At 38.0% G+C, this 21,125-nt stretch overlaps 1 protein-coding gene across 19 annotated transcripts in view; it reads right to left on the reverse strand.

The window, feature by feature from the left end:
* The window catches only part of ESRRG (estrogen related receptor gamma), a 693,887-nt gene that overhangs the window by 58,233 nt on the left and 614,529 nt on the right, over nucleotides 1-21,125 (reverse strand). For all 19 annotated transcript variants that reach the window (XM_055581899.1, XM_055581896.1, XM_055581897.1 and 16 more), the window contains 2 exons: nucleotides 12,092-12,202; nucleotides 7,861-8,022 (listed from right to left, as the gene is read on the reverse strand). In XM_055581899.1, coding sequence (XP_055437874.1) covers nucleotides 7,861-8,022; nucleotides 12,092-12,202 — 273 coding nt within the window. The remainder of the gene's footprint in view (nucleotides 1-7,860; nucleotides 8,023-12,091; nucleotides 12,203-21,125) is intronic.

Below are 21,125 nucleotides of genomic sequence, written 5' to 3' on the forward strand. Positions count from 1 at the left end.
ATACATTTCCTCTTCAGTTATTTTCATTCTCCTTTGATTTTATAAATTAATAGACAAAATTTAAAGATAAGGCAAACATGTTACATTTGCCTAAACTTGCTATGAAAGGCAGGTAGATAATCTGGAACAAATGACAAAAAAAAAAAAAGTATGGGAAAGTAGATAGATGAAGAGGGGTGAGAAAGGCCTAATGAAGCTATTGGTAAAAAGTGATTTAAGCTAAATAGTCTATGGGTTCTAGTAACATTACTAACAGTGTGAATCAAACCTCCTGACTTAAGAGTTTGCTCATCTATAAACTGAAGGTAATAAGAATTACATTATGATATGTAAAATTAGATAGCTAGTGGGAATTTGCTGTATGACGCAGGGAGCTCAAATTCGTTGTTCTGTGACAACCTAGAGGGGTGGGATGGGATGGGATGGGACGTGGGAGGGAGGTTCAAAAGGGAGGGGACATATGTATATCTATGGCTGATTCTTGTTGATATACGGCAGAAACTAACCCAAAATTATAAAGTAATTATCCTCCAATTAAAGATAAATAATTTTAAAAAAGAATTAAACTGCCAAACTGTTGTAGACACCAAATAAAAGTTCTTGTACATGCTTTGTAAATAATAATAAACTATATAGATATTAGTTATTTTTGTGTTGAAAGCTTATACGCATGCTTTAGTCACTCAGTCACATCTAAATCTTTGTGACCCCAGGGACTACAGTCCGCCAGGCTCCTCTGTCCATGGAATTCTCCAGGCAAGAATACTGGAGTGGGTTGCCATTCCCTTCTCCAGGGGATCTTCCTGATCCAGGGATTGAACCCGTGTCTCCTGCACTGCAGGCAGATCCTTTAACATCTGAGCCATCAGGGAAGACCTTTGAAAGCTTATCTCACAAGAAAAAAGATGATCACATTTCAGTGCACACATGTATACACAGAAATTTCTGTAGACACAGACCTATGATTCAAGGTAGAGATCAGGTCACTTGTATCTTTAATAACCCTCACAGTACCTAGCATAGTACTAAGTCCATAGCAGACACTCAAATGCTTAAACTGTATTCATGATTGCTATGAAATTATGATCCTTCTTTGATCAGAGGTACATGGTGGCATGACTATGAGTGGAAATGCAAATCTATTTGGGGGACACCTAGTAATGCAGCAGAAGTAATGCTGGAACAGAGGTCATGTGAGCACAGGTAATTCAGCATAGTGATTGCACTGTACGTCCGGTCACAAACAAAGGCACTGAACGTTGAGGAGAGGTCTCTGTGAGCATCTTTAACAACATGTGAGGTGTCTCAGGAACTGAGTCTCTGTCTGGGAAACCTCCAAACTTCTTTGTTGGTCTTCCTCCTTTATAGCAAGGGGAGCTGCAGAAAATGAACAAATCTCCAGGGGACATTGCAGATTATCTTATTCACAACAGTTCTCAACTTGTTCCTTTCTCCTTATCACAATTGTGACTTCTGGAACTGATCAACACAGTTATTTTAGGTTTGGCTGAGGAGGACATACTAGAGTATTTGAAGCTGATGGTCCTGCTCACCTACGATAGCATGATGATAATATCCATACAATGATCCTCTTGGTTAAATAACCTTTCCCTCCCTTTCTACTATAACGGATGTTTGCCCTGAATATTTTTTGAAATAGCTCTTATGAATACTAACTTTTTGGATCACTTGCCTCTAATTACAATAAAATGACAATCTGTGTGCAGTCTCTTAGATAATAAAATGAACACTGAATATTTTACGTTTAGATCATGCTTTATAATGTGCAAATTAATTATGCATATGTATGTAATTTGCATGTGTATTCTTTTCCTCATTTGATTTTCACAAAATAACTAACGGTTAGACCAGTTATGCAACTTACAAAATAGTACTCAACTATCTACAGCTCAGGTTTTCTGATTTTACTTTCAGAATTATTCTACCTTTATTAAACCACAACTACAGGTACACAGGTATACAACTACCAGGTGCATTAAATATAACTTCTGATTACTGGATAATTGAATTTAGCTATAATTTAAATGGTCTTATTAAGTGCCAGAACAGTGGATCTTCCATTTAAAATTTTTCCATTTAACTAAAAGACTCAATGACTTTATAGTTTGGAAATCACTGTTACATGCAAATAAGAAATATTAACCCTAAGAAAAGAGCTGTAATCACTTTAATTCACTCATAGTAAAGTAGAAATCACAACTACATATAAATTCAGTTATAGAATGGGGTGGAGGGTGGAGTCTCAGAGCCAATTAACAGTTTCATGCTATGAATATTTTTAATCAACAATATATTTTTCAAGTGCCAATGATAGTAGATCCAAAACAGCATATTAGGTCCTTTTTATATATAACATAGAGGCTTCCCTGGTGGCTCAGATGTTAAAGAGTCTGCCTGCAGTGCAGGAGACCTGGGTTCGATCCCTGGGTCAGGAACATCCCCTGGAAAAGAAAATGGCAACCCACTCCACGTATTCTTACCTGGAAAATCCCATGGACGGAGGAACCTGGCAGGCTATAATCCACGAGGTCACAAAGGGTAAGACATGACTGAACGACTAACACACAACACAACTCCCAGGTGCGTCAGTGGTAAACAATCTGCCTGCCAATGCAGGAGACTCAGGTTCGATCCCTGTGTCAGGAAGATGCCCTGGAGAAGAAAACAGCAACCTACTCCAGCTTTTGCCTGGGAAATCCCATGGACAGAGGAGCCCTGAGGATGCATTTGGTCACAAACAAAGGCACTTAATGATGAGAAGAGGTCTCTGTGAACATCTTTATGGTCTGTGGGGTCACAAAAGAGTCAGACACAACTTAATGACTAAAACAACAATATATAACCTAACTCTCTTAGTCATCTATGCCATTTCTTGCATATAAAACCATGATCACATACACATATACATGAAACATACTGTTGTTACAGATGGAAACATAAGCTTACAGTAATTATTTCCATCACAATATATGTGCTTTTTCTTATCAAAAGCATGTACTGGTGCTAAGCAGTTTAAGATAAATAACCAGCATTTGAAAAACAAAACCTTCACAACTTTGTCTGGAGGATGACACAATCTTAAAAATTTGTCTCTACATCAAATGCACTAGGACAATTAAACATTTCTTTAAAAAGTATCATTTTCAAATGCTCTTGTGTATTCTCTCACAAGATTTATATCCTAGGGTAGAAATAGTTCGTTCATTTTCTTTAAAGATTTCTTTCATTTACAGAAAACTCTAAATACTTTTACTGCGAAAACTATTAAAAAAAACTCAATGAGCAATTTTAATACATTTTCCTAAGTAAATAAATGTTTTAGTAAACAATGTTTCAGAGTAAATGGAGAACACTGGTTTCTATACGTTAGATTTCTGTTTCTTCATGAATAAAGAACTATATGTAAAGAGTTTTCTATCTCATATCTTCCTAGTGTGGCTTGCTTTTCGAGCTTAATATTTCCTGCCTTCATTTGGTATGAAGAAAATAATTACAGGTTTTTTCCTTTCCTGTTTAATGCCATTATATAGACACTATTTTAAAAATGTGACTAAGAGGCCCCAAACTTAAACACAGTCCTCCCTCTTTAGCAAGTAACTGTTTAACCTGTCATGTTAAAATTAAACAAGCCCACCTGACAATTTGCCATACTTGATAAAGGGACCAAAGAAAAAGCTTCTAACGTACATTCATTCACTTAATTGTTCAAATACCTTTCTCTTCTTTTAAAGTAATCCATCTGGCAAGATCCATAAATATATTTAAGCCACTTATATAGGTCAGCTAATATGGGTGATGCTTTTTTAAGCACCATCTGACGAAGCACATTCTGCATTCCACTAACAAAGTTACAGTACAAAATAATATTTTAATCAAGCCCAAAGAACAATAACAGATCTGACTGCTGGACTGATAATCGTCTTATCACACCGTGTGAAACCTAGCTCTAATATTTGACGGAGCCTCCATTACTTGGCAGCCCATTCTAAAAAAGGCCAACAATGGAGAGAGAATGAAGTGGAGTGTGCAAGACCTCCGTATCTACATAAAAGAGATTAGAGGCGACAGCGTTCCATTTTACAGCTCAATCATATTGTGTTAGCATGCGCTTATCCGAGCGCGGATGAAATTGAAAGAGAAATAAAAAAGAGTCAGGCAGATAGGAACCAGAAAAGCGAGGCCTGAGCAATTTCCAAGGATATAAAAGGATGCTAATGGCGGGGCCCTGTCATTCTTAAAAAGGGCTATTAGGGCACCATCATCTGTTCTGGTGCCCTTATGCTCCTTCAACTAAAGTCAAGCATTTTCTAAAGCCCTTATGATCTTTTGCTTCTAGAGATAAAGTATGGTCATGTTTCAGAACAACACACTTTCCATTTATGTGATTTATTAAAGTAAGTCAACTAATTCTATTTACTGATTTTTAAAAAAAAAGAAAACCCACTCCCTATGTATTTTTCTTCAATACTTGCTTTTGTTGAATTTGTCACTTTTTTACGGAGCAAAACAAGTATACGAAAATACTTTCCCAGCAACGCAGAAAGGCTATGATGTTATCTGAGATGCTAAACTTAATTTTGAAAAAGTGTGTGGGTCTACATGTGCGTGTGATTCCACAAACCGAGAGTCGCATACAGAGAGCAAAGGCTTGGATGTTAGTATATTCTAAAAAAAGGTTTCACTTAATTTTCACACAAGCATTAAAAATATAACAGTTTTGAAGTGAAATTTCAGTTCTGATTTGGCTTTAATTCCAGCTCTGACCCCAGTTATCAGGACTAGGTCATGGTATCAAAAACACATTTTTACTTTTATCGAGGCAGAAATGGGACCTCAGTCTTTATATTCTCTTAGGCGCTACTCTCCCATCCCACATTGCACGCTGCCGCCGTGCCCAGGCAGCCTGAACCCGGCTTGCACATAGAGCAGCAAGCTCGAATCACAGCATCTTTTTCTTCCACCTCAAAACACTGCCTGGCACACTTACTGTTAGCATTTCAGTGAATGCGTGGTTTGCTAATCCCTCTCTGAAAAGCCAAGAGACTCCTTGCAATCATTTAAAACACCCTCCGGGTATCACGAAAACTAGAGCTGTGAATCATCAGTGCACAGCAACCTCCTCTGGCATTTGCTGGGCAGAGACTCACGTCAGCCCCCACCGATTCTAAGCCTCCGCTTAAGACTGAACACATAATCGTACAGCAATTGTTTCCACCACTGGAAATGCTGTTACTCATAGTTATTTAAAGTTACTGTCTTCACAGAAGTCACCAGAGCCCCTTTACTGTGACAAGTTCCTCTGTAAGCTGACATTTCTACTTAGATACACAACTGGACCCACAAATTTATCACCGACTTTTCCTGACCGGAGAGCATCAGCAGGCATTGTTGACTTCTTGGTCGTCTTTATGGAATGTCTGCACAGTATCAAAATACGGGCTTAGTAAATTTCTTAATTTAAGGAGAATTGGGGCAGAATTCTCAGAAAGAATGGGTGGTGTGATGTCAGAATGACATATCCTTTGATGCTGTTGTTATGAATAATGATAACATTATTGCTATTATTTTGAACTAATTCTCTCAAAGGTGATCAACTGGGAAACTAAAATACACAGATTCTACTCCAGGAAGCAATGATGAATATGGGCTTTGAAGGCTCTGGACACATTTGTGAACCTGTGGAAGTGCTTTTATTAATACCTCCTTCTGCCCCAGATCTCCCTATCTTTGAATTAAGGAAAATAATATCTAATTCCTGGGTTAGAACAATGATTCTCAACTGGGGAAGAAGGGGTTGATTTTGCCCCCTCAAGAGGATATCTGGCAATATCTGAAGACATTTTTGTTTGTCATAACTCAAAGGTACCAGAGGATGGTAGAGGGTAAAGACCAAGGATGCTGCTAAATTCCCTACAAGGAACAGGACAGCCCCCACCACAAAGGGTTACCTGGTTCCAAACAACAATTGTGTCAAGACTGAGAAACCCTGGCTTAGAATAATGCTAGTGTGAATTTGTGACAATATATGTGTGTGTATATATAAATACTGGAGGAGGAAATGGCAACCCACTCCAGTATTCTTGCCTGGAGGATCCCATGGACAGAGGAGCCTAGCGGGCTATAGTCCATGGGGTCGCAAAGAGCCAGACACAACTGAAGCGACTTAGCAGCAGTAACAGCATATATAAATATAAATGATATACTATATATTGGTTATTTTTAAAAGTATATATGGACTCTTCAACAAATCTTAGTTGTGCTTCTTTTAAATCCCTTCATTAGCACTTTCTTTCAAAATAAGTTTTCATATAATTGTTTAGGCAAATTCCAGCTTTTTCCCCTGCTACCATTCCCAATGTCTTACCATCTTTTAGCATATCCTATTTTTTATTTTTTTGCTTTCCCTGAAAATCTGTCAGCTGTGATCATAATCCAAATGCAAACCAACCATCCACACGATCAAATTTCCATCTTTCTTTTAGATGTAGTGACCCTTGTGGAGGTATCTGCTACAGACCACACTCCAGCTCACCTATTTAACTAGTTTTGACCTAATTTGGGGTGCTTTATTAGCAAACAGTGTAAGACAAAGTAGCTGGTATAATACAGAGTGATGTTTAAATTAGTTTACAATTTGCTTGGCCTCATCTAGAACTGCAGCGAACAAAGCCATTCAGAAATGTCAGCTGTGTTCCCAAGCACTGTAACAAATTGTCGCCTGAACGCTGCACACCTAATGACTTCAAATTAGCTTCACTGCGATATCGCCTGACAGTTCGTTACGACTGTTAGCAACATAGCTGGCGTATCATGACCAATAAATTGGTTTCAGTGTGGGCTGGGAAAGGGACTTCCATCAATTTGATTAAAGAAATTACTGTAGCATTCAAAGCATAAAGACAAACTAGTTTAAGGAGACAGAAATAAGTTCACTCTACCAAAGAAACATGGCTCGTCATCCAAAAATTTGTGTGTAAACTAGTTGAAGATCAGAGTTCAAACAGACAATAATTCAAGTAGACAACTAAAATTCTTAAACCTTGTGATCAGGTAATATGTTCACTGATCTAAGGATGGGTCTGGAAAGAAAAGTCACTGGATATTTTAAAATACTACTCTTAAGTTATAATAACAGAAAATTTATGATGTTTAACATTTATTTTTGTAATTTATGTATAAATTCATGGTAAATATCTCATTGTAAACCAAAGCAATAAGCAAATATGAAAAGCAATTCAGTATAAATTGCCACTACAAAGGACAAATTGAGTGATTTTTAAAAGGAAAAATGGGATCTAGATTGCTCTTGATAAAAAACATTTTTTTAAGTGAAAAGAAAAAGCCGAAGTATTTTCTTAGGCTAAAACAGACTTTAAAAGGAGTAAAAAATATTTTAACAAGTTATATTCTATTTATCTGAGGTTGGCAATAATAGTACCTTCATGTGTGAAAAAATAATGAACAAGCATTCAAGATGGTATAGCTATAAAAAGATTTATGATTCTATTAGGATAGGAAAGCTCTAAATTAAGTACGACAAAGACAAATGTAAAGGTTTAAAAAAAAGTCCTAATGAACAGGATTTCCCTGGAAGGCCAGTGGTTAGGACTGCGTGCTTTCACTGCTGAGGATGTGAGTTCAATTCCTAGTCAGAGAGCTAAGATTCCACATGCCTTGCCAGATGGCCCCCCCAAAAAGAAAAAAAAAAATTTTAATATATAAATTTTAAAAAAGTACAATTTAAAACTCCTAATGAGAAAACTGTGAATTGGCCTAAATCAACATATACACCCTAGGGGATTAATTGCAAACATTTCTTTTTCATTTCAGAAAATGTACCTGGAATATGCTTCGCCCATCCAATGATAACCACCAACTCTCGATCAGCCAAGTCACACAGTGTGGTGAGGGCTTTGATGTCGCTGTCGGGGACGGTAGGGTCAGGCATGGCATAGATCTTCTCCGGTTCAGCCACCAACAAATGTGAGACAATCTTGTTATCTGCAGGATCAGACCAGAGCACTCCGGGATCACTAGCAGCATCACTTCTTTTTCACACATTCTAAACTAGGTGGTGTTTTGAAAGGAAAAAAACCCAAAGCCTCGAATAGCCTATAATCAACCCCAAATATTCCATTTATGGTTCAATATATGTATATTAAAGTGTTTTGGAAAACCCACAGCAAGAAATAAGCCGCTGCAGTTACGATAGCCCTCTGCTTCTCCTTGGCTTTACCTGCCTTTGCTGGAATGAAGCATCTGTCCTGTAATGAAATTTTTTATAGCAAACAGATAAGAGGAGTTAGACGCTTTCTGGGTTTACTCTTTGATTCTTAAGTGGGATTTGGGGAAGCAGATTAAATAGTATAGAGCAGTTTTAAAAGAAAACTCCACGTAAACCACTGAAATGTAGAACGCAGTACGGGATCTAGTGCCCGTAGACCTAATGGGCATGAAAGCCATTAATTGTCCTAATTCCTTTAAAAAAGAGCAAAGGTCAGAGCCCTTCTGCCTGGGTGAATTACTGACTGTATAACTCTATCTCTGTGGGATGCCTTCAATAGGAATGTCTTTCCTGTCTCCTCTCCACACACCCAGCCCATCTTCCAAATAGAGCCAATGTCAGTTTCCAGAAAAACACTCCTACTTAAATGTGACAGTGTTTTCTCTTCTGAGCGTCTCATTCTTCAGTCTTCTTTTATCATCTGTTGTCTTTAGTTCACTCTCTGGTTCAGATCTATCTGTCCGAAATTTGTGATGTATGTTTTTAAAATCCTTCATAAAGTAAACACTAGAGACAAATGGAAAGCATCACATCAAATGTGTTTTATCGCTCAGGGCCATGTGAGAGTTTATGGAAGGGGTTATAAAGCCTTGCTAACAGAATGAATTTTCTTGTTGGCCCTATTTCCAATTTTTACACGTAGTTTTAGATTTGATACTTTCTTCTAAGTGAGGAGATACAAATAGGTAAGAATAAACCCAGATATTTCAATATTCTACATCTTATTACTCTAGAAAACTAAGGTCTTAAATGGGATCTTATGAGTCAAACCAAAAATTCTTCTCTGTTCACTGTTTGCCTTTTCCTCTAAATTTTTAACTTTTTAAACTCAAAATGAAAAGACTTCATATATCTTAGAATTGAAAACAAAGCTTTCTGTCTCCTTTAACAGCAAGAATCCTTATCCAAGCTATAATTAGTAATTTTTCTGATATAGTTTAAAATTTTTATTACTATGACTGCCACATGAATTCTTTTAATTTCAAATTATCAACATCAATATTCCCTGGCAGTAATATTAGATTACTATCAAATTAAAAACACAGATTTGGGAGGAAATATTCCCAAATATATACTTTCTAGAAAAAAATTAAGCTCAAATAGAGATTTTTTTTTTTAATTTGCAGGATCTGCAGAGAATGACATTTGTTTCTCATATATGCTATAGAAACAACACCCTGTTTTTTAGTTACGCTTGGAAAAGTTTCTGCTTTCATTGCTCTGACATTGTAACAAACCCTGTCAGCAACTACTAGATTCTCAGGTCTAGAAGGAAATGCAATAATAAAGGGTGCAAAAATGTAACTGAAGGAAATAGTGATTCCAGTTTTTTTTAGTACAGGGAAAATGTTACCTGTTTTTAGCTAAGTCAATGGATACTTGACCAGAGGGGCCAGAAAAACTTGGTGGAGGCTTAGAAATTCCTATCATTCAGAAAATGGAATAGCTGGTAGCACTGTTTCGAGGTGAAGCTTATTTAATGTTTCCCTAATTAGAATCAATAGAACCCAATTTTCATTCTTGGGCTTTTGTAGAACACAGACAATCAGTCAGGCTCCAGAAATCTCCCCCAGCCACTTCCTCAGCAATGCCAGGGCCCAGTCTCTTGACACTTATCTGACAGGATCTGAAAATTAAGTTTTATAAATGTTTGTTACCAAAACACACTAATTGGATGGACTGAGGAAAATTAACACAGAGGCCTTAAGATAATGAGTAATGATTTATTAGGAGTCCTCTTTTATCTCAGACCAGTGGAGCTCACTGAAATTGCTGTAATCTCCTTCAAGGTACTTGACAAGCCTCCTCCCCATTCCCCAGGTTTAAGCTGAAAACCATAGATGTTTCTCTACCCTGTGGACTTACGAATGGGCTGGTGCTCATTCTTTTCTCAGTAGAGGAAATCATCAATGGTGTCAGTCAATGTTCATAGAAAATGAATGAGAAATGGCCAGTCTGGACATTTACTGAATCCAGGAAAACGAAACCTCTAATGAAATTAAGCATTAGTGTTTATTGCATTTTATTGTATTATCAGAAAGTTTTTTATTCTAATGTGCAAAATCTGCTTAATGCAGTCCTAGATTGTATTCGCAGAATGCCAAACAGCTTATGCAGGCTGAGGAGAAGATGCCAGATTGGACAATTGAAGGTATAATCAACATAATGTTTTTTGGAAAGGCAAAAGGAAACTATGCCATATGTTCACTTAAGCTTTAATTTTATGTAAAACTGGTTGTTTTTCCTTTGACATAGCTAAAATGTCCTTTCATTTACAGTTCAGGGTCTGTTTTATTTACTTAACAGATGCCCATATGCTCACATGGATGACACACAGCAGCGCCCCCTCCTGGAGAGTCCGAGAGAGGACTTTTTTTTTTCTCTTCCCCTGAAAGCTGATCAAAAATGACCTGTGTCTTTTCTGGACCTGCTCTAGCTGCAACTTCCTCTGGTGAGAGCTGGTTGAGTCTTCTGAGCCAGAGGCAGCTAAATGGGAGAACTGTTTCCACCACAGCACTTTTCAGTGCCTCGTATAAACCCTGTGCCTAAACATCCTAAAATATTAGCTCTTTTGCATTACAATAAGCCCCCCACATGTGAACCTTCAGGTTGCAAACTTTCAATGTCTGGCCTGAGTGAAAATGCAGCTTGCCCTCCGTCTCCTATTGCTGACGATCCTTCAGCTCTACCATCTCCCACCGCCTCTCCCTCCTCCAGTCAGCAACTCTTCTTGCCTCTTCACTTGATGCTAGCCTCTGTATGCCAGCTGTTGTACTGTACTACTGGACTTTTCAACATAGTGTAAGATTAAAAATGTTTTATTTTTTGTGTCTGTTTTATGTGTTATTTGTGTGAAAAGTATTATAAACCTATTACAGTACAGCACTACACAGCTGTGTTAGTAGGTTGCCTAGGCGAATTTTGTTGGACTTATGAACAAATTGGATGTACAAATGGCTCTTGGAATGGAACTGGTTGGTATGTAAGGACTTACTGTACAGCCATGAACTGACTTTTCAGAAACTGGAACACAGCTAACCAGCTTGATCTATATTCTACCTCTTTAAAGAGATGTATCTATATTCTAGTTAATGACAGAGAGAACAGGGCTTGCATTTTAGCTATGTACCCGTCACCATTTTAAACTGCAACTGGACATTATCAACCTATGGGCTTTTAAAAAATAATTCATAAAGTCCATAAGGACTTCTGAAATGGAACCACCAACCTATGCTTGTTATTAGTTGGACTCAATCTTGTTTTAATCTATTGCTGGCTCGTGTGTTAACCTTCCATAGCTCCAAATTAATGAGGCTCCTAATGTATTTTCATTGGGAGGTTGAACAGTCAAACTCATTTAGTTAGTGAAAACTACAAAAATCACTTTCTTGTGAAATCTGAAACGAACAGCTCCAATGAACTAATGATCGTGGTATGATCTGTTTTATGTACCTCTGAAAATAAAGATAACCTGTAAATGTAAAAGTCGCACCATATAAGCTATGACTTAGTATGCTTATGTTTCTACAAAATGACTAGGTTTAAAAAGGGGGGGAGGGGCGGTAGGGGACAAGAAAGCCATAGGGGGAAAAAGAATCAGCTGAGTTGCTACTGCTCTTCAAAGGCATTCCCTGGGAATAAAGCCACAGACGCCCCCTACCCCACTTAGGGAAGAGAAGCCTCATTGGAGTCAGTAGGAATGGGCATGCCAAAACTAATGTATCGAGAGCAGCCAGCTGGGAGGATGTCGTGTGCTGGAAAGCCAGACGTGTCTGCTGTACTTACATGGCTTTTTGGCTGGCTGAACCAGTTGAGGGTTCAGGTATGGGCTGTTCTCCGCATCTATTCTGCGCTTGTACTTCTGCCGACCTCCACGTACTCTGTCAAGACGCACTCCTGTGGGCAAAGACAGGCACTAACTTACTGTTGAGGTAACTATCTTTGGGACCAATCAAATACATAGAGGTAAACAGAGAATAGAATGCTGAACGGTCCAGGCGGATTAGGGGAATGTTAAAAAAAAAAAAAAAAATGTGATGGTTAAGCCAAGACTGCCAGAGATTGGAAACCAAATCTGGAAGAGATGCCCAACCTGAAAGACATGTATCCAAGGCCATCAAAATCACCTACACACCAAAGAAAAGGCACATTTCCTTGAGAATTAATACAAAGAAACTGGAATTTGGTGCTAATGTTGTTTCCTCCATTAGCAGTGTGTATTCTCCTCATCATGGGCTTCCCCGGAGGCTCAGTGGTAAAGAATCCATCTGCCAATGCAGAAGACTCAGGTTCCATCCTTGGGTCGGGAAGATCCCCTGGAGGAGGAAATGGCAATCCACTCCAGTATTCTTGCCTGGAGAATCCCATGGACAGAGGAGCCTGGTGGGCTACAGTCCATGGGGTTGCAATAGTCGGACACAGCTTGGCAACTAAACAACAGTCCTCTTCATCAGTCATCCCTGAAAGCTCAGTGTGTGGGCTCGAGTAGACGGGTAGATCCAAAGCTGTCTAATCCACCCCTGTCTATCGGAGGACTCCACATGGACCTGTGGAAGTGAACTGAGTTGAAAACTTCCACGAGCTGTGGAGAGCAGGAATCCCATACCTGGGACAAGATCCAAGGACCGTTCCAGTTCTGACATCAACATGTCTCAGACAGAGTGTGTTATTTACATCTTGCCACACATCTGTATTTTGTTTTAATTGAGAGAAAACGGAGAGTAGGTTTGGACTGAACACAGGATAGAAAGAGGAGATTGCTGAAAGAATTCAGGAGTCTAGGATGGTGAAGAAGGGATTTGTTAGGAGGGCAGAGATGAAGCATGAAGCTAGAAAGTAGGCAAAAGGAGACTGGCAGTAACACTTTTTCCCCAAGAGTGATGGATTGGGTCAAGATTCAGGGAGGTTTTGCTGGCAGTGGACCAGCAAAATTAAGGAAAGGAACAAAAGGAAAAGAAAGGAATTAAAAAGAAAGAAATGTCTCATTTACATGGAGGAGCGGTGAGGAAGAGCTTGATAATAACCTGGTTTCCAGTCTATGATTACAAAGTTTAGGGTAGAACCATATAAATCTTTATCAAATAGAGACGATAACTTGGGAGTCAAGAGAGGGGTGAGAGATTCTTTCTGTGGTCTTAGGTTGTACCTTAGCTGATTAAAAAAACAGTATTAACACTCTCCATTAATAAATTCAGACAAACAGTTCATTGTATTTTGATATTTCTCACACACACACAAACTATTTAGGACATAGTTTAACAGCATCCTCAGCATTATTATTTTACCAAAGGACCTCTCAGAGCTTTTAACACACAAATAACCTCTGTAAAACTCTAATAGGGAGATACAGACTACGTAATGTTTTGCAAGCCAATGTCACAAAGATCCTGATTTGGAAACATTTATCAATATCATGTTGCATATGTGGATTGTGGGGTAACTAAGTTAAATGAAACAGTTCGGGAAAGGCTGATGTGTTTCTTTGTGAATCCTGAAGGTGAATATATGCACTCAAATGTGATCATTAATCCATGAGCTAAAGAAAAATACAACTTTTCATATTATCTTAATAATACCACTTTAAGAGTTGATTTCCTTTTAGAGATAAACACAAACACACACTTGGTTCTAGATAAAGCCTGAAATGTCAAATTGAAACTTCTGAGCATAGTTTAAATGAAATCAAGAGAAAACTTCAAGAGTAAGGAGAGTAGATTCAGATAAATAAATACCCAAAATCGAAGAAATTAGGGATAGTATCTAAGTATTTAGGGGCTTCTGGCACCCCACTCCAGTACTCTTGCCTGGAAAATCCCATGGATGGAGGAGCCTGGTAGGCTGCAGTCCACGGGGCCGCTAAGAGTCGCTAAGACACGACTGAGCGACTTCACTTTCACTTTTCACTTTCATGCACTGGAGAAGGAAATGGCAACCCACTCCAGTGTTCTTGCCTGGAGAATCCCAGGGATGGGGGAGCCTGGTGGGCTGCCATCTATGGGGTCGCACAGAGTCAGACACGACTGAAGAGACTTAGCAGCCAGTGGCTCAGATGGTAAAGAATATGCTTACAATGCAGGAAACCAGGGTTCAATCCCTGAGTTGGGAAGATTCCCTAGAGAAGGAAATGGCAACCCAACCCACTCCAGTATTCTTGTCTGGAGAATTCCATGGACAGAGGAGTATTTAATGAAAACAGTAGTGCTAGTGAGTCACAGAGAAACTGTATTTCTTGACTGTTGCTTTTAAAGTACTTTTGAGCCTATAGTAGAGTTTTACCCCTTTGATTATCTAATTTTTAATGTTCTATTTTTATTGTGTCTCTATTTACTAAAGTTTAACACTTGCTCCCTTTTCCCCTTTTTAATTCATGTTCCATGTTTTTTCATTTCTTTCTTTCCCCAAGATAGTTCTCCAATTTACAGAATGTGTCCACATTTTATTTGTTCATCTGAGATCCATTCAAATGTGTTTCACTGTAAGAGTTTAGGAAATTCAAAGCATACGTAATTAAGAGTGGTATCATAGCACGTGTGGCATCTAAGTCCAACACAATGCGGACATTAATGTGATATGATTAAAGGTGTAAAGAGAAGGCAGGATGAAACAAACAGAGAGAGAAAGACAATGGCAGACTAAAGCTAAGAAAAGGAGGAAACATTTAAAAATAACCGAAATTGTTAGAACCCATAAAGCTTGACATACTATATATAAGCTGACACTACTATATATAAAATAGATAATCAACAAGGACCTATTTTTAGCATAGGGAAATCTACTCAAGTCTATAATGATCTATATGGGAAAAGAATCTCAAAGAGTGGATATATGTATATGTATGACTGATTCAGTTTGCTGTACAACACAAAATAACACAACACTACAAATCAACTATATTCCAATAATTTTTTAATTAAAAAAAAAAAAAAAAAAGAACCAAGAAAGCTCATAGAATACATCTCAGTTAGGTTTTAGACTCCAAGATTTGCTTCTCGTATTTGTCAAGACATGCATTCACCATGTGCAATACAGCCTCACACTGCCAAATGCTGAACAATACACTACATATTTTCTAATACAGGAGTCAGAGGTGGTGCATTTCTGACAATGGATTTTGTCTGTCATAAAGGCACGTGGAAGAAGACTATGGCTGAAAGACTGGATTCACGGTCCCAGCTGTAAAGAGTTCTGACATAGCCATACATATCACATGAGAGCCACCAGTCAGCTTAGACAACTGGCCCAAGTTTAGGGGAAAAGTGCAACACTGAAAACAAGTTATTAAACGTCACGAAGAAAAAATGAATACTCTTTACTGACACAACTTTTATTATGTATTGTATTATTTTTATATTTGTAGGAACAGATCCTTTAAGTATTAAGAAATATTTTTATTACTCTGCATTTCCTCTCAGCTCTGAACAATGAATTACAGAAATACTCCTATTATTCCCTGCATGTTCCCTCCAAATTTAAAAGCATCTTCTCCCTCTTACATTTATTCTTTTTCTACTTTTTCCTCTTTTTCCTATTACTCCCACCCCACCCCACCTCATTGCAGTGTGTGGGTAGATAAACTACTGTCTATCCATACATCTATCTCATCCTTCCCATTCATCCACACACACATCTATCCATCCAACCAGCCAGCCATCCCACTGTATATAGCTCTCTAGTTTCTAAATATAAATACTCAAGCACTTTTTACATAAACCATGGTTTCTTTATTTCCTAAAATAAAGGATTCTTTTATGATTTGTAACTTTAGGTAAATGATATTCAGTAGATTATTACAGAGGGGAAAATTAGATATTGATGCTACTTGATTAATAATTAATACAGTTATGTAGTGAAAATTGATGGACAGTCAACAGAAAGTGTTCCTGCCAAGTTAAGATAACAATTAATGGTAAAAATTTATAGAATCAATATATTTTAAAAGATCATAGTAATTTAAATGAAAATTTTATTCCCATTTTAGGGTGTGAAAAGTAGGCAAATATCAATAGTTTCAACTAAAAAATATTTAAACCACTTTTACCCTCTTTTCAAAATCTGGGAAATCTTTTTATGCTTCTTGCAGTGAAATGATGATGATGATGATGATGATGATTTAGTTTAGCTGACTTCATACTTAGTGAAATGTTTGAACTCAAATCCCAGTAACACACCTACAACTACTACATCATACTTAAATTACTCATATTTACTCAGTTCTGATTGAAGAAAAACATACTCAGTAAAACCAGTCCCCACCCGCCCCCGCCCCTGGACAATCACAGAACACACAAATACACAAGTGGCATAGCTGTAAAAGTTAAATCAGCCTAAAATATGTCTTAAAACACGTGGACCCAGCCTCTTGAGTTCTGCATCTTTGAAAATAAACAAGTTTATTCAGCTGAGTCATAATAATGCATGCACTAAAACTGTAAAAGTTATTTTAAAGAGTCCGATAAAACAACACTACACAGATATCATGAAGAAGTCTACTATCAGCATATTTATAGTTTTAAAATTTTTCCAGAAAAATGTTTCTAACTGTAATAATATGATAATTTATTCCTAAATACTATAGGAAGACTATGCTAAAAAAAATAAAGCATCGTTTACAAATCAGAATGCTTTCTTTCTGGCTCTTTCATTAACCAGCTCTTGAATTCTGTTGAACTCCTTAACTTTTTGCTTTCCAAATATGACTATTAAGACAGTATTCTCCCAGATGTTTTGCTTCAATAATTCAATATGATATTAATATAATAATATATTTAGATATTACACAAATGCATTATTAAAATATTTTATAAATATTAAAATGCCAAGGATATTGACATTATATCAAAATTTTGTTGAAATATTGCTATATTACTTTATTGAAGTATATTCTCCATCATGATCATTTACTGACTATCTACCCTGATGGAGTTTGATGGTCTACCCTGTCTCAGTTCTATAGGTCAACAGATTTGATATATGATTGAATGGTAAGATAATACAAAAGATAAAAGCCCAATAATGATATTATTTGATGTATAAGTGAGTACAGAAATATGGTATCTCATTCTATTTACTGCTCATCCCTGTTACTAATAATATCTCTTAAGAGATTATTTTAGAATAGGTATAGAGACTAACCCAAATTCTATCCAAAAGAAAAATGCTTTCTTTGAATTCAGCTATAAACACATAATACAAAGTTAAGTAGAGAACTGATAATTATTCAATTAACCTAATGCATTTCATTTAAAAGTCTTAAACTATTTCAGCAGAAACAAAGAAAACAACCATATTTACGATCCGGACCAGGAAAATCCTGATTTGCCATAAATAAACATCAATCTAATCCAAATATTTCTACTGCCAATGGCAAAGCCTGCCCCTCTACATCTTTACAATCTTAAATACAAACAATTTCTGTTGGGACTTCACTTGGTAAACCATTTTCGAAAAAGTTTAAAAAAAAGATTTCTCTCAGGAAATAAGACACCCACAATGTTCAATGTGTGGCAGGATGTGAAGTTAATTAAGGCAATTGGACTTCCTATTCATGTGGAGACTGCCATTACCCTTTTTTTAAAAATAAAAGATTTTAATAGTTGGCATTACTGACTCAACAGAACGCTTCACACTGCTTCTTCTTTCAAATACTGCATGTGCCTGCACTGCCACACGGGAATCACAAATCTCATACACTGTCAGAATTTACAAAATTGAGAAAGCGAGAATAGGGCAAGAAGGAAAAAAAATATGCTGTGAGGCAAATAAACGCCAAAAGAAGTGAAACAGTTCAGCACAAGGCCTTCTTAGGTCAGCTCATTTTAAGTCTACATTTTATGCCCAAATGCAAATTTTTACAATATTATATAGTCCAAAGTCAAAAGTATTTTCCACATTTTTTAATAGCACAAAGTCAGAGGCATTTCATAGGACAATAAAAGTTCTTCTTCAGATAATTCTACAAGGCAACCCTAGCCTATTTGGCTAAATCAAAGACAAGGTTTTCATAATACTGTTCTCTAACAAACATTTGCTTAAAAAAAACAAAGAAACATTAATTACACAGACCCACAGAATCCTTAAGACACAGAGTCATATTAAAGTAATGATAATCTTTAAAAAGAAAGTGAAATCATTTTTTAAAAGATTAGTGACTTTAATGACTCCTAAATAAATAGCTGCATTATTTAAATATTACTGAACAGGACTTGTAATTGAGGATGGAAACAGATAGGAAAGTACTGATAAAACTTATGAGGCAATAAGGTGAAGAGAGTGGGAACTTCCTCTTCCACTATGTCTCCTGATACTGCGGCTTCCTTTGCTGTGGAAAGAAACGCGGTTCCTTCCAGTCAGAAAAATAAATACCTAGGTGTGCCCTTGAATTTGCCTGAGATTTCTGTGAGGGAACCATCGTAGACAGAAGGTAGGGAGAATCCCTTTGTGGGACTGCAGGAAAGAAGAAAAGGCAAGTCAGCAGCATCAAAACACAGTAGAGAGAATTTTAGTGGCAGCTTCTGACGGGGTTCTCCTTCAGAACAGCATCCTTACAGAGAGCACCAGTTTTACCTAAAGTAGCTGGGTGTATTTATAGGCACCACAGTAAAAGGTGAGTGGAACTTATTTGTATATTGACACACATACTCCAGCAAGTAATCATAGTAAAGTACTGAGGATCGTGAGAGACAATAAAATATGCCAAGCCTTATTTATCTGCTTACTATTATTGCCCCTTCTCTAAACAGACAGCAATGCTGCTCAACATGGCTTCATGATGTAGTTCCTTTCTTCCTACTTCGGTAGTTTTTTGACTCCTGATACCCGCATCTCCCTACCAAGCAGTGTCTTCATTTCTAATGGAATGACTCAGTCTCTGTATGAAATGTCTTGGAATCAACTGGAACATCCATGGGTTATGAGAGCTTTTTCCAGGCAATGGGTTAACTGTTTTACGTATACGGACACACTAGATATTTATAGCAACCCTACGAGGCAGGTGCTATTATTATCCCATTTTACAAATGAGAAAACTGGAATTGGGAAGAGGCTCAGTCAGGAGTGGCAGCTGGGGACCATGGCTACAGAACTCACGTCCTCAAGCACTCTGTTTATACTGCTTCTCTGTCATCAAATTCTATTTTTGGAAAAGAGTGTGTGTGCTCAGTCCCTTCAGTTGTATTAGACTCTTTGCAGCCCTATGGACTGTAGCCCAGCAGGTCCTTTATTCATGGGATTCTCTAGGCACGAATACGGGAGTGGGTTGCCATGCCCTCCTCCAGGAGATCCTCCCAACCCAGGAATCCATATCTCTTCTATCTCCTGCACTGGCAGGCAGGTTCTTTACCACTCGTGCCACATGGGAAGCCCTTGGAAAAGAGCATGTGGTATTAATATATACTCCAAGAGCAGAAGCACAGGCAGACAAAGCCCAATTGTTGTGGTAAACAGCATTTGCCTCCTGATGGCAGTGTGTGTAAACAGTGGGGCAGAATGATGAATGAGCAGGAGAGATGAAGACAGATGAACACCTTTACCCCACAGAAGGGCTGGGGCTTCTCAGGTGGTCCCCATGGTAAAGAACCCGTGTGCCAATGCAGGAGATGGAAGAGACGCAAGTTTGATTCCTAGGTTGGGAAGATTTCCTGGAGGAGGGCATGGCAACCCATTCCAGTGTTCTTGCCTGGAGAATCACATGGACAGAGGAGCCTGGCGGGCTACACAGTCCATGAGTCAGACACAACTGAAGTGACTTGGTGTGTATGCACACACAAAAGGGCTAGGCATTTTGCATCTATGACTCTATAAAGCATCTTCACATAGAAGTTTATAGCTATGTGACTGTAAACCAAAGATGATAAACAGATTCAGTCACTCTGCTTTTCTGCTGAGGTAGGGACCCAGAGATATTTATTTCCTTGTTCCCTGTTTCTCTTTAAAACATCGGTGAAGTAAGACAAGGACTGTTTGGCCAGGGCCATGGAGGTAAAGCAACACTCTGGCTGAGTTTTGCAGTTTAGAAGGAGACCCAGATGGTGGCTTTTCAGCTAGACCCCCCGACCAATGGTTACATTTACATTTACTTCTGCTGGAATACCACTGCATGTCCAATACTTCGGCCACCTGATGAGAAGAGCCCACTCATTGGAAAGACCCTGATGCTGGGAAAGATTGAGGGCAGGAGGAGAAGGGGACAACAGAGGATGAGATGGTTGATTGGCATCACCGACTCAATGGACATGAATTTGAGCCAACTCTGGGAGACAGTGAAAGGGAAGTCCGGTGTGCTGCAGTCCATGGGGTCACAAAGCGTGGGACACGACTTAGCGACTGAACAACAACAATGTGAAAACACTGTAAGATCTGCTGAAATAAAAGGGGAAAATCACACAAGGAGAGAAAAGGCATATCCATTAAGCGGGCTTTTTTTTCTTTTTAACTGAGTCCTCAGTCGCTAAAAGAGATAAAAGCCATGACTCACATTAAAGCTTCCTTGCTCTACAGATGAATTAACAATTAGCAAGGGGAAGTCTTTCGTTTTGGTCTCCTGATAGCTATCTGGACTATTAAACATGTGAGCCTTGCATAGGAAATTACAGAGGCTTCCCTCTGTTGCAGATTCAAGCTGCAACCAAAATACATTTGTAGATTTCTGCACCTAGGACACAGCCACAAAGAAGTCCCTCCTTCTTTTTCTTTTTTTTCCAGGGTGCGATTCATTGCTTTTAGCTGGTTCTGAGGCATCTGTGCTAAATTTATAATCTGGGTGATAGCTGAAATAAAAATCACAGAAAGCTGAAATAGTCATAGTTTACAAAATACTTTGCAG

This window comes from Bubalus kerabau, chromosome 5 (genome assembly GCF_029407905.1).
Source record: "Bubalus kerabau isolate K-KA32 ecotype Philippines breed swamp buffalo chromosome 5, PCC_UOA_SB_1v2, whole genome shotgun sequence".
NCBI classification, from domain to species: Eukaryota; Metazoa; Chordata; class Mammalia; order Artiodactyla; family Bovidae; genus Bubalus; species Bubalus kerabau.